Consider the following 14,943-nt stretch of genomic DNA (forward strand, 5'->3'; position numbering starts at 1 on the left):
GGCACAAGGAACATTGCAAGTCAGTGTGAGAGGCTGCAGCTTCCAAGAGCCTCTGCTTCCTGCAGGGAGTGGAAGTCTCCCCCTGGCACCCACCCACAGGGCCACCCACCATCTACAGTGCACATCCTGGAGGCAGTAGGCAGTGCCTGCCAGGAAAGCCAAGGCTAGTAGCTGCTTCACTTCAATCTGCAGCTACCAAAATGCCACAGGCTAGGCATGGCCGAAACAAGCATTTTTGGAAAAAGGACACCCAACCCAGACGCCTCATCTTTCTGGAGAACCAAGGCTGGGAGTCTCAGGTCTGCATAAAAATAGGCTGCACTGACTGCCCCTTTATATAGAGCACAAAATTATTTAATGCAACTACAGTGGTCAGCAGGTATGGAGGCTAAACTAAGGCAAACAAAAAACAAACCCCAAAAGTATGATAGTTGGAACTCTAGGAGGATCTTGCAATGTTACCAATGAAGAATAAGGATTCTCTATTCCCATCCCAGCCCGCACCCAGCTACTTGGAGTAGGCAGGAGAAGCCCTGATTCTAATAAGACCTGGGAGCCCAGATATCCTGACTGGAATCAGCACAGTGCACTCTTCATTCAGAGATCAATGCCACAGACCAGGAGCTGATCATAAGGGGGCATCTGGTGGGAGGTCTTCAACTTAGCTTCCAGACACTGCTGCTGCTATGCCAGACTGGGTTACAGGACCGACCCTGTTTAGGGTGGTGATTGGGCCTGCTCCTTCATGAGCCCTCCAAGTGCTGTCTCCTGGGCAACAGCCATAGCCCTGGCACATCCCTAAGAGTGAGTATCCTCTCTACTCCTGCCTTTGGAATAGGAAGCACCTCTTGTTCAGGTAGTGACTAATCCAGAAGGGAGTGATGAGGGCTGTGGCATGGCTGGTGCAAAATATGTCCTTTCTAAGACGCTGACACATGGGAAATGAGAAGGTGGCGAATGAGTCAAAGATGCCTGACAATGGCGGAGAGTAACTGTGGAAGTATAACTCAGATCTGCTGGACCCTTGAAAGAAAAGCTTTTCTGACAAAACTATCTTTGAGTTGCTTGCCTATCCTTCCAGACTTAATGCCAGGAATATTCATATAAAAATAAAGAACTGTTGCTTACTTCCTAAACCCCCAGTTCACCACTTTAGCTAAGATTCTCTCCTTTTCAGCCAGACCCCTTTGTATTTCCCATACCCATTGGACTAGTTATTAAAAAGTTGAACATTTCTTAGAATGTTAAAATAGACATTTAAACAGACAATAATGGGCTTTATAATCTGAATGAATCAAACATGGATTTTTGGAAATGAGAGCACCTTAAGAGGGTCTTAAGATTTTTTAAGAGTATTAATGTCATTTGTAAAGTACTATTAACAATTACTAAACAAAGTGTTATGTGTATTTGGAGACTGAATACATTCTTTTAAATTAAAATGAGCAACACTTTTGATTGTTTAAAACAGTCCTCAATGGCATCCCTGTGGAAGGATTCAAGAAAATGACCCTTTTCTGTACACATATGCTTTAGAAAAAAGACATTTTCCAAGTTGATGAATGTCCTGAGAATATTAAACAAGGCAAATTAAATCTCATGGGAACACCAATATTTCAATATATTTACCTGTTCCCTATTAACCGTGACTTTCAGAGGGATCACTAACATTTAAGCCAATCTCTATTCTTATTCCTTTTAGAGGATGTTAAGATGATGATTTTGTGTTTTTAAGCAAAAGCAATCATAAAAATGTTTGAAATACTGTTTTAGTCCATTTCAAGTGACTGGACTTTTCTTTTACCTCCTCCAAGGCAAGTCATAAAAATTGTCTGTTTATAAGCGTATCATAACCTGATGTGCAACACTGCTCACCTGATTGGAGAAGAGTGTGAACTGTGGTTTAGAGCCCCAGAATAATTTTTTCTGGTTACTGTAGTTAAAGCTTAAGCAGTAGCAGAAGCTTTTAATAATTCTACCCACAAGGAAACAGACCCTACAATCTGCTCAACTCTTTGGTTTCTGTGGTAACTACCGGCAACAGGACCCATTAAACTTAGTCAAATCCAGACCAAACGCAAATTGACACCATACAGATATCTTACTATCAGAAGAGAATGAAGGCGAGGAATGAACCCTTCTTGGGTCTTAGGTTTGCTTCCAGTTGATTCTTTGACTGGATAATCAGAAGATCTTAACATGCTAGAGTGAAACATGATGGAGTGAAAGTAGACCCATTCTCTATATTCACAAGCCACCAAGTGCTCTTCCCCCAGGCCTCTGAGCCACTTATTTTGCCTTTTCTATGAGCCCTCCAAGTGCTCATAGAAAAGGCTGCCTCCTGAGCGACAGCCATAGCCCTGGCACATCCCTGAGCTGAGCTATTCCCTCCTTACTCCTGCCTTTGGAATAGGTAACACCTCTTGCTCAGGTAGTGACTGGTCCAGAGGGGGGTGATGAGAGCTGTGGCAAAATATATGTTCTCTTACTATGTCCTGCTCTCTCCCTTCACCTACTCCTTTGCTATGCTTCTCGTGCTTGTCCTTGCTGTACTTGTACACTCTTGCCTTCCTCCAATAGCTGGCTCAGGTCCCGCAGTGTCCATGAAGTCTTCCTTGACCATCCTGTCCACAGTGACCTCTCAAGGTACAATGACATAAGTACCCTGGAGAACCAGTTGTCCTTTCAAGTATGTATGTCTTATCTCTCTAGAGAGATGGTTCCTAAGCTCTTTGGGGAAGGCCTTGGGACCTCCTAGAGTTCCAAGCACTGAGTTAGATGAGCATCCAGTAGGGCTTATATTTGCAGTCAGAATCACATGACTGATATCTCACAGAGAAAAATAGACCATAGCACTGTCAGATCACACAAACTTATGTCTGCTAAATAAACAGGCCCAATGTACTCCTCGATGCTGTAAGACTGCAAATTCTATCTTCATAAAACCCAGTTGTTACCTTTAATACATCCCTGACCCTGGGAAACCCTGTAGGCCACTTGGCTTAGGGTTCAGAAAACAATGTTCAACTCAGTCACAGAAGACAAATAAAAACAAGGTAGTCATAGAGGCCAGCAGGCCATTACCACCAGACAGAATATGATCCCATGCATGCAGACAATGTGGGAGAGTACAATTCCAGACTGCAAGAAACCACCTAGTTCAGGAGGACCTGGAGGGTCACAGGCAGTGTCCAGGAAGAAAGCTGGGGAGGGGGCTCTGTCTTATAGCAAGAATGCACCTCACCAAACGTGGATGGATTCTTTAGGGCTTCCCTTCATATACACCTCATGTTGTTCCTAAGAATGCATTTGAGGAACCTGGAAAAGAGGCTCCAATATCTCATTGGCCACGTCAGCCCCTGGCCCACTATACTCTCTTATAGGAAGAGAGGACAACAAAAAAGGAAAAAAGGACAATAAACAAACAAACAAAAATAAACCAAAATAACAATGACAAAATATCCATCTCTTCCCCATGGAGCTCTCTTTTTTTGAGAGACTCATATTCTACGATGGAAGAACCAGTTGAATAAAAAAGAGAAGTCACAGATTTTTCCAAAGCAGTTGATTTCCAGGTAGAGACCATGCTGCAGAATGTGAGATTATCCAGCAACAATTGTCCTTGGAGTTGTGAAGAATAATATTAAACAACTGACATAGTAACTTTGTCCTCCTACCTCTGTCCCACTCTGAATGATAACATCTGGGTGTATTAATTTGGGGAAAAAATTCATTCTATTAAAAATAAAGAGTAATTTTGAATACTGTGGGATAGATATTGTTTTGACAGGAGGAGGCAGCAATTAGGTGGGTTTGAAAGGAAAGAAGGAATAGATTAATTCCTAGATACAGGCCTGCCCCATCCCCACCTTGTGGATCTAGTTCCCAGTCTGGGTGGTTATGGCAAAGGTGGCATATGAAAGCCATTCAGTGTTCTTAAGGCATTTTGTTTGGCTTTGCCAATCCAGCCCAGTCTGGTCCGCTCCCCTAGCATGTGGACTGGAGAGAGGGACTCACCACAGGTTGAGCATTTTCAGGCAGCTACAGAGTGTGTAAAGAGAAAAACACAGAAAGGAAGAGAGAGAAAGAGATATTAGTCCACAGACGTGAGATGGAAGTGACTCCCTGTGAGCCATGCAAACATGCAGTATGTGGTGTCTGTGTTTAGTTGCCTCCTCTGTCAAGGTAGGCCCAGGCCACTTGGTCCCCACACTAGAGTGGAGGGGGCAGGTGCCTGATAGAAGCATCATGATGGGAGCTGGATCTCAGTGAGGGGTAAAACAAAACAGAAAGAGAGTTGATGAGTGCCCCAGAGTGGGCTTTCTTGGGCATGTTCCAGGAAGGTAACAGAGCAAATGATCCTGCTTGTAAAAATTCATTCGATCACCAAAGCCAAGCCAAATGATTCCCACATGAAGTCTTAGTGTGCAATTTGTTAAGCTAACCTCCCACCTATTCTGAGGCTTTTAACATGCCTGACCAAAGCAGTCAGCAGTTAGCTCTTCTTCTCAAGGGGGAAACAGGCTTAAGAGATACTTTTATTTTATTAGGAGAGGACTGAGTGAGGAGGATCACTGTTCTGGATTAAGGTATAACTGCAGAGAAGGGCCTACATCTCATTCTTATTAATTTTCAGGAGAAATGAGGCCCATATTTGCTAATTTACAGCAGAAGTCAGTGGATAACCAAAAATTCCAGCGTTTTTACTGTTACAAAAGTCAACCAAAAAGCTGCCCTGCCTCATTACCCTTCTAATCATACTCAAACAAGGGCATGTGTCCTGTAGCTAGCAAAAAGGGACGTTAGATGTTCATTTGTACATGGAACAAAAACTAAGACCATCTAAGTTCTCTCCTCCTTTATACAAAACAAGCTGGGCGAGGAACCCCAAACTAAAAGCTTGGAAGTGAAGGTTTCACATAGTCTCCCCAGTACCCTAGTTGAATCTCAATATAGGCAACATCCTCTTTTTTCCACAATTAGGCTGCAGGGACAAATGGCATCACAGCTGCCTGTATTGAGGGGCTGTTTGGGACGCCTTGTGCTTCTCTAGCTGTGACCTCTTCCCGTGAAAATGATCAAGCAGGTGGAACATGGCTTGTTGGCCTAATCTCCCCCCACCACCCCCTCCACACACACAAATAGAAGACCAAGAAGAAAAACATATGGCTGTGCCCTGAAAGTTCACTGGGCAAGATGGATTGATAGCTCATGAAATCACTAGGGGAATCAGCACACAAAAATGCCTTAAACTATAAGCTTTTGGATGACATTTGGTTAAATACAATTGCTCCCCTCTGGTTTCCCCATCTTTAAGGCCCAAACCTGAAACTGGTAGCAAAGAGGCACAATGGTTCCTTTTTGCTAAATGGGGAGACGTCAAGCTCTCTTTACATCCTAGAGTTTAGATTACACCAAATTGGAATCTCTTTGTGAATGACCCCCTATCTTACATACAGGACACATACACCACACTCACATACACAATTAGTGTATACATTTACTGAAATGAAATGAATGGGTTCAAAAGATAAACCTGTATAGGGCACATTGTAAGATTAAAGCCCATTCTACCTTGATATTCAAAGTATGTTATTAAAAGCAGAGCTAAATGTCTAGTCTTCAAAATAATAGCCACGGCAGTGAGGTGGGGTGGGAATAGGTACAGCCATCTTTCAAGCCTAGACAATGCTTGGATCAGACCACACCTAGTGCAGTGGTTCCTAACCCTGACTAAACATTTAAATCACCTCGACTTTACAAATTCCTAATACTCGGGCCATATTCCAGATAAATTAAATCAGAATCTCTTGGGCCAGGATTCAGACATTTGTATTTTCTACCAAGTTCCAGGTGACTCCAAAGTGCATCCAAGGTTGAAAACCCATAGGGAAGGAGTAACACACTGTTTACTTAGGAGAAGAAAGTTCTGTCATGGAAACTGAAAAACTGTGAATATCATTAACATCTCCAAAGTCCCTGAAAATGGGGAGCATGTTTCCTTACTAAAGTAGCCTCTTCCTGGCATTAGAAACCCCCCTGCCCTCCTATGTGTGTAGCAGGGCCTTATAGAAAGCAGGAGAGGAGCACCGGAAGCTGCCCACAGTCAGCAGGGACTCGACAGGAGACAGTTTGTCCTCCTCACTTGCTTTTTATCTACTGGGTAGGAATCCTCAAGACCTGGTTTTCTAAGAAAAGGATCTCCTGGAAGCAAAGTGAGCCAAGCATGTAGATGGGGCAACAGAGGATTGGGCAGGAGGGACCACCATGCAAAGTGTATCTGGAAGGAAGAAGAACGCAGGTCTTGAAGGCTCTAGAGACCACTTAGGATGCAAAATCACTATAAATGAGCAGGACACTGGGGTAGCCTGAATGTTCTCAAAGGGTTTACAAGAAAAATCATCCACATCAGGCTTGGCAGCAGTAACTGATTTGTAAAGGACTTCTCTCTTCCTACCTCGTGTCTTCTTGAAGGTTAAACCTGCATTTGAATTTGGGATGGGGCAAAAAGGGAAAGAAGTGATAGAAATGCTTCTTTTGTTGTAGAATCAGCAGTTATTTCACCTTCCACCCCATATTCTAAGAGTTTAAACACAGACCATGCAGAGAGCACCAAGGGCTGGTGGTATGGACAGGGCAAGACATTTACATGCAAGAACATCAGAAAAGGAGGTGGGGGAATCTCCTCACCCTTTTGGGATTAGTGTGATTTCCTTTCCTTCTCAAGATCCTTCACTCATAGGTACAGAGACTATTTTCCTTGCCTGATTTATCTGAGACTCTCTGAATCCAGAATCATTTAAGTGAGAACAAAATGGCCCTGAAACCCTTGCTCCAGGACTATATATGCAGAATGGTTAGCCAAGAACCCGAAGTTTCATGCTGTTCAGCATAGCCCATGGTTGAGATAAACAGATTTTTCTGTGTCCTATAGGGAGTAAGAAGATCCAGGGCACCAAGAGGCTCATGACTACTATCTATTATAGGTGTTCTATCATGATTCTTTTAGTTCACTATGTCTTTTGCCTCATGTGGACTAGAGAAATATGACTGTCTTCCGGAAATCACAACTAAAGAAGGGCAGCAGCAGCAGCCTTATAATACCATGCAAAAATAAAATAGTCAAAAGAAGAAAGCTAAGGACACAAGCATGAGGAATTCAGTCTGAGATGAGCAGCACACAGAGAGGAAGAGACAGGTAAAATATTTCTCAATCTATGACTCAAGAGCCCCCTTGAAAGATGAACATACTTAGCTTCCTCCACTACTTCCACCTCAGCGTGAGCTGTGATTGGTGCATTGGAGTGGGCTCCTGTGGGGTCATCGACATTCAGCTCTCCATTGGTTGAGCTAACCACCTGAAACAGAAAGACAAGAGTGTGACAGACACCATGACAATAGGAGCCTCCTGCCAGTGCCAGAGAGGGTCGCTAAGGGAGATCTGGTCTCTTGCTTAGGTACTAGTCAGGCAGTGTCTGGAATGTGTTTTCCTGGGTTGAGGGCCAATTGTCCTAAGTTAGGAAAGGTTCCCAGATCTTATCATGTGAGAACACAAAATTCAATGATGTACACATATAATGATGATAACTTCCATACTGAATGCCTACTCTGTGTCAAGGACTCTACTAGATTGTGTGTGTGTGTCTTATGTATGTGTAAATTTAATCCCCACAAAAATCCTATGCAATACGTCATATTACTCTCTTTAATTCTACTCCTCTTAACTTATTATGCTATAATTATATATAGACTCAGTGATGATGTTAAAAAATTCTACAAAGAAGATCAATAGTGGGCATCAGAAACTATAAGCAATCACACTTTCCTTCAGAAATTTCTTCATGGCTTTGACCATCAGTTTGAAGTTACTCAAATAACAAGACTGCCACGTCCTCTCTGGTCAGAGGGCAGACGGTAAGGAAACTTTCCCCTGGAAGACCAGTCTTATTTCAACAACCTTTATTTCAGGGTCAGTGTCATCCCAGGTCTCACTGATGGTCCCCGAATTGTAACTGAAGGCTCTCACTCCTGTCATCTGGTTAATGTGGACCCGATCAGGCTTCTCTTGCTTGTGCAGTTGCTTCTGTCACCTGGTTTCATTTCCAGCACATGATTCCTGTTTATGTGGGTGCTGGGGAGTGGAAAAAGGGACCCCGCTGCACAAACCACTCTGTTGTTAAAGATCTTGGCTGAAATATGGGAGAGAACCACAAAATAGAATAAATGGTTCGGATATCATATGCCTTTGGGTAAGTAACTTCATTTACTTGAGACTGTTTCTTACAGTTTGATGTGAGAATTATACAAGAAAATGTTTAAGACAGTGTCTGATATAATACCTGGTGCACAATAATGGAGGCAGCATAGCACAGTAAATAAGAAATGGGCTCTAGACTTAGTCACCCTGGGTTTGAACCCTAGCTGCACCACTTACTTGCTATGGGTCCTTGGGCAAGATCCTCAATCTTTCTGTGCCTGAGCTTCCTAATCTGTAAAATGGGGAAACAATGCTGCTTACCTAATTGGGTTACTGTGTAGACAATCCACAGAAAGTGCTTAGCCCAATGCCATGGTACATAGTAATGGTTCAATAAATATTCATATTACTGTTATTCTCCCTTTATAAATGTTTATTCTTATCTCCCTCTACCTCTGGGGTCCTTACCAGCAATTAATTCGTAAAAATTTCCTACATAGTCATAAAGAGGAAGGTGGGAAGTGGGAGTCTTTAGGGTATTTATTCAAAGAAAAAAGAGCAGACAGGTGAATACTACTTATTAGTAGTCTATGCCCAACATTATGACTAAATCAACAAAATTTGTCATTAATAATACATGCTTTTAAAAAATTAAAACAATGTTGTACAGTTAAAGAAACCTACAACATTAAATTTGGACTTACCCAAGGGAGACCCACATTTCTGCTAGGGATCCAATTTAGCATCTCTGCTTAATGGAACCATCCAATATTATTTATCTCCTGACATCTATATATATAAAAGCCTAAGTGACTGCCTGACCATTCAACCATCCAACCAGTAGCTATGACTTGCACTGATCACCAGGGGGCAGACACTCAATGCAGGAGCAGAAACCACAGGCATGAAAACATAGGACAGACTGATGCATCTCAGAGGGAAGGGGGGAGAGGGGAGGGCAGGAAGAGATTAACCAAAGATCTTATATGCATACTAGAGGCCCTGTGCACGGATTTGTGCACTGGTGGGGTCCCTCGGCCTGGTCTGCGCCCTCTCACAATCCGGGACCCCTCAGGGGATGTCAGAGAGCCAGTCTCGATCCCACAGGCCAGGCTGAGGGACCCTACTAGTGTACAAATCCATGCACTGGGCCTCTAGTGATATAATAAATACTATATAACATTATCTCTGTAGTATTCTTGCAAAAAAAAAGTTTTATCTGAATCTAAGTATGATGGAAACAAATGGACAAATCCAAAATGTGGGACCATTCTATAGGACAAAAATACTGGACTCTTCAAAAAAAGACATCTTAAAAAAAAAAAAGATATATATACATATATCTTTTTTTTTTTTTTCTTAAGATGGATGACTGTTACAGATTAAAAGAGTTTAAGAATTCAGAGACCAAGAAATTGAAAGAGACTGAAGAGGCATAACAGCCCCGACCGGTTTGGCTCAGTGGATAGAGCGTCGGCCTGCGGACTCAAGGGTCCCGGTTTGATTCTGGTCAAGGGCATGTACCTTGGTTGCTGGCACATCCCCAGTAGGGGGTGTGCAGGAGGCAGCTGATCGATGTTTCTCTCTCATCAATGTTTCTAGCTCTCTATCCCTCTCCCTTCCTCTGTGTAAAAAAATCAATTATATATATATATATATATATATATATATATATATATATATATATATTTTAAAAAGAGGCATAACAACCAAATGAAATCTGAAACACAGTAAAATTAATTTGGGGGACAATTGGGGGAAATGTGACATGTACTATACATTAGATATCATGGAATTATTATTAATTTTCTTGGCTATAAAATGGTGTTACCGGTTACACAAGAGAATGTTTCTGCTCTTAGGAGATGTAGGCTGAAGTATTCTGAGATAAATGTAATGACTACATTTAAATAGTTTAGTGAACACTCCCCCTGTCTCCCTCAACCCCTCATACAGAATTAAAGCAAATATGACAAAATCTTAATCATTTGTTAATCTAGGTTAAGGACATAAACGCAATCAAAGGGAGAGGTTATCCTCACTTTACAGACTAGACAGTTGTCTGTATCAATGAGAACCTGGTCTCAAATGAATCAGGCACAAATGGGAACCTTAATACCAGTTGTCCAGCCTTAAACTTAATTGCACTTTGGGAATCAATCTGGGCCTCAGAGCATCCACAAAATTATTTCAGGATGGAGCTACAGTTTGTTAAACCACTGAACTGCTGCCTATATGTGCAGTGGAAAAAACACTAGTGTAGGTGACCGAAGAGCTGGATTCCAGGCTTAGCTCTACCACAACATCCTCTGTGAGCCTTGCTTTTTAACTGTTAAGACTATGTCAATAACGTTGGTCCTATCAACTTCATAATTACTAAGCTGAGCACAATGATACAGAGCAAAAACAATTTGAAAAATTGTAAATAACCTTTTGAATATAATGAATTATTAGTATTCTAAACAATATCATTTTTATATTTTTCTATTGAATTTTTAAGAAAACTATTTCTTTTAAAAAATGTCTTTTTGTTGTTGTTTAATCCTTACCTAAGGATATTTTTCCACTGATTTTTAGAGAGAATGGAAGAGAGAGGGAAAGACAGAGAAAAATATCAATGTGAGAGAAACACATCAATTGGCTGCCTCCTGCACAAGCCCCAACCAGGGCCCAGGCTGGTGAGCCTGCAACCGAGATATGTGCCCTGGAATTGAACCTGGGACCCTTTGGTCTGCAGGTTGATACTCTATCCACTGAGCCAAACTGACTAGGGCTAAAAAAAATATGTTTTTATTGATTTCAGAGGGGAAGGGAGAAGGAGAGAGAGAAATGTCAATGATGAGAAAGAATCATCAACCAGCTACCTCTTGCATGCTCTCTACTGGGGATCGAGCCCAAAACCTGGCATGTGCCCTCACCAGGAAATTGAAGCAGTGACCTCATGATTCCTGGGTCGACGCTCACCTGCTGAGCCACACCCGGCTGGGCTAAACTTTATTTATATATCTGGAATACTGACATTTATTTTGCTGTAATCACTATTAAAATTAATCCCACATTTCTCTGCCTATATCACACAAGAACAAAATAATATCTATGGGATTATTTATGAAAGAGATTAAGGTGAAGTACTATTTTGAACTTTAGTCCTTAATATTGGTAATATCTCTTTTGGGAGTCTAAAAAATTTGAGTTATTAGTCCCCATTTTTCAAAATATTAATGTGGAGAAAAATCAGAGCTGTGCACCAAAGGAAGAAGTGCTTTAGCTGATAATCAACATTTCAATCCTATTTCTCACAACTAACATACTTGGTAATTCTCTACTTAAGTTTCACTATCTATAATACTGACCTTAACAAGAATTGTAAATAATTAAAAATTATAAATATTTGAGCAAAACAAATAATGACTAAATCTTAAATGTCATTCTTAAGTCTCAGGCCCTTCCTTGGTCTCACATATGTATAGAATTTCCTATATGTTTTAATTTAAACAACTTTAGAGTCATCTTTTTGAAAGAGAAAAATATACTGTCTTCTTGAATTTGGGCCTCTACACATGGAAAAGCTATGGAAATATTGGGAGGATGGGGGCCATAGGGGTCTGCCTACTAAGTAAGTTGGAATGGGAGTGTCCATATGCTTCATCAGAGCAAACTTCTCAGAGTTCTGCACTCCCTACTGGGTAGGTCATGGTATCTGCAGGTCATCAAGGTTAGGCTAAGCATGATTTTCTGGTATTAGAAACAAGCCAGCAATAAACATTCTAGAGCTGCACTGTTTAATACAGTAGCTACTAGCCACATGTGACTACTAAAATGTGGCTAGTCCAAATTAAGATGTTTGCTATTAATCTGGATGTAAGAATAAACTACATGCTAGATTTCAAAAACTTAGTTTTAAAAAGGTAAAATATTTCTAATATTTTTATTTATTTTATTTATTTATTTTTATTTTTTTAATATATTTTATTGATTTTTTACAGAGAGGAAGAGAGAGGGATAGAGAGCTAGAAACATCGATGAGAGAGAAACATCGATCAGCTGCCTCCTGCACACTCCCCCACTGGGGATGTGCCCGCAGCCAAGGTACATGCCCCTGACTGGAATCGAACCTGGGACCCTTGAGTCCGCAGGCCGACGCTCTATCCACTGAGCCAAACTGGTCTCGGCTCTAATATTTTTAATATTAACTACATGTTGACTTATTTTAGATATACTGTGTTAAATGTATTATTAAAGTTAGTTTCACCTGTTTCTTTTTATATTTTTTAAAAAATATATTTTTATTGATTTTAGAGAGGAAGGGAGAAGGAAAGATAGAAACATCAGTGATGAGAAAGAATCATTGATTGGCTGCTTCTTCCACGCCCTCTACTGGGGATAGAGCCTGCAACCCTGGCATGTGCCCTAGACCGGAATCGAACCCAGGACCCTTCAGTCCTCAGGCTGACGCTCTATCCACTGAGCCAAACCAGCTAGGGCTCTTTTTACTTTTTTAATCTGATTACTAGAAAATTTTAAATTACAAAAGTGACTCATATTTCTTTTAACAGCCGTGATCTAGATTCTACAACATGTATCTTTAGAAGAAATATTTTAATATCGCTATTCACCCTTTCTCTATATAGAAGTGTCAACCAAATTCATCATCAAAAATGAGAGATCAAAACACACGTGCGATTGGTGCCATCAAGAGCTTTATATGTATCACACATGCACGAGTCAACTTAGCCTTTTATATATATAGAATAAACTTGCTTAATTAGACCTGCTTCTGATTTAGCTAAACTTTTTCCAGCCCAGTAAAGCACCCAACTTCTCTTTCAGGTAATTATCAGCAACCCAGCAGTAAATATCAACATGAAGCAGATTATCATTGTAGATCACACAAGGAGAGCAAAGGGTAAAATATCTAACTACAGCAGTGTTTGACTATATTCTGAGCAGTGAGAAAACCTGAAATCATTTTCAAGGTCCACCATTTCTTACTTCTTTTCAGTTGGGTTAAGTTTCTAAGCTTTCTAAATCTCCGTTTTCCGGCTAATGAAAAGAAAATAGGATTCCACTGAGACTCCTATCTACCTACTCCAGGACTTCCATGAGGATCAAATGAGATGAGGCACGGAAAACGCTTCACAGACATTTGGTTAAAGTGTAAAATGTTTCCACCTGGCTATAAAGCAAGTCGTGTTCCTGGGCTGAAGAAACTGCAAGGAGGCTAGTCGTTGGTAGGGAGAGGAAGCCGGGCATTGCTACGTGATGTCATTACACGGTGCCCACAGCCACCATTTCTGGGCTGGGCTGTGGGCTGCATTTTGTGCCATGGGGTCTCGGCAGCATCGGCTGTGATTTGGTGGGGTGTCGCTCCAGGGTGGTGGCAGGGCCTGTGTCCCACTTGGGGGAAGCCGAGCGTTGCTTGTGGGCGCCAGGTTCATGGTGCTGTTTATTGTTAAATGGCCTGTTGCTAGGGAGAGGAAGCTGAGCGTTGCTACGTGATGTCATTACCCAGAGCCCACAACCACCGTTTCCGGGCTAGGCTGGGCTGGGGGCCGCATTTTGCGCCATGGGGTCTCAACAGTGTTGGCTGTGATTTGGTGGGCTGTCACTCCAGGGTGGTGGGGCCTGTGTCCCACTTGGGGGAAGCCAAGTGTTGCTTTGTGGTGCCAGGTCTGCAGTGCCGTTTCTCTGTAAATGGCCAGTGGGCATCATGGCAGCTCCTGGTTGCGCGTCTGCCCCCTGGTGGTCAGTGCACGTCACAGCGACTGGTCAGACAAGTGGACTCTTAGCATATTAGCCTTTTATATATATATAGATAGATGTATTTTTTAATCCCCATCTGAGGATATTTTTCCATTGATTTTAGAGACAGTGCAAGAGAGAGAGAAAGACAGAGAGAAATATCGATGTGAGAGAAACACATTGATTGATTGCCTCCTGCACATGCCCTGACCAGGGCCCAGGCAGGGGAGGAGCCTGAAACCAAGGTTATCTGCCCTTGACCGGAATTGAACCTGGGACCCTTTGGTCTGCAGACCAACACTCTATTCACTGAGCCAAACCAGCTATGTCTATGTTAGATCTCTTGTTTCCTGGATCCCATGTATTTATTCCTCTTCCTTGGTCTACTCACTCATTTTCATAATACACATCCTCATGTAAAATGGGTGCATGAGAAGTAAAATTTTTGAGACCACAAATTTCTGCAAACATCTTTATTCTATACTAGAGGCCCGGTGCATGAAAATTCATGCACTGGAGGGGGGTGGTCTCTCAGCCTGGCCTGCCCCCTCTCACAGTCTAGAAGCCCTCAGGGAATGGAGGTGACCCAGTGATCAGGGGAAGGCGACGCCCTCATCAAACCTCTGCTGCTGCCACTGCCAGCAGCGCAAGCCTCAGCCAGCCCTGGTTACCTGAGCAGCCGCCATCCGAGGCTTGCCTGTGCCTCGGCCAGTCTTGCCACGCGCCTGCTGCCCAGTGGGGCTGAAGGGACTGGGCGCTGCCATCTTTGAGGGCGTGGTATTCAATTAGCATATTCCCTCCTTATTGGCTGTGGGTGCTGCCATCTTTGAGGGTGTGACAATCAATTAGCATATTCCCTCCCGATTGGCTGTGGGTGCCGCCATCTTTGAGGGCGTGGTATTCAATTAGCATATTCCCACCTTATTGGCTGTGGGTGCCACCATCTTTGAGGGCATGACAGTCAATTAGCATATTCCATCTTTATTGGCTATGGGCGCCATCTT

The 14,943-nt window shown here is 42.3% G+C and overlaps 1 protein-coding gene across 6 annotated transcripts in view; it reads right to left on the reverse strand.

Annotated features, from left to right (window-relative positions):
* Positions 1-14,943, reverse strand: part of CSNK1G1 (casein kinase 1 gamma 1) — a gene marked incomplete at its 5' end in the record, with an annotated part of 95,925 nt that overhangs the window by 5,956 nt on the left and 75,026 nt on the right. For 5 of the 6 annotated variants that reach the window (XM_079767792.1, XM_079767793.1, XM_079767790.1 and 2 more), the window contains one exon: positions 7,252-7,358. In XM_079767792.1, the coding sequence (XP_079623918.1) occupies positions 7,252-7,358 (107 nt within the window). Of the gene's footprint in view, positions 1-2; positions 7,359-14,943 lie in introns of those variants that run through there. The other variant, XM_079767788.1, reaches the window with a different exon arrangement.

Source organism: Cnephaeus nilssonii (genome assembly GCF_951640355.1).
Source record: "Cnephaeus nilssonii genome assembly, chromosome: 4".
In the NCBI taxonomy this organism is placed as follows: domain Eukaryota; kingdom Metazoa; phylum Chordata; class Mammalia; order Chiroptera; family Vespertilionidae; genus Cnephaeus; species Cnephaeus nilssonii.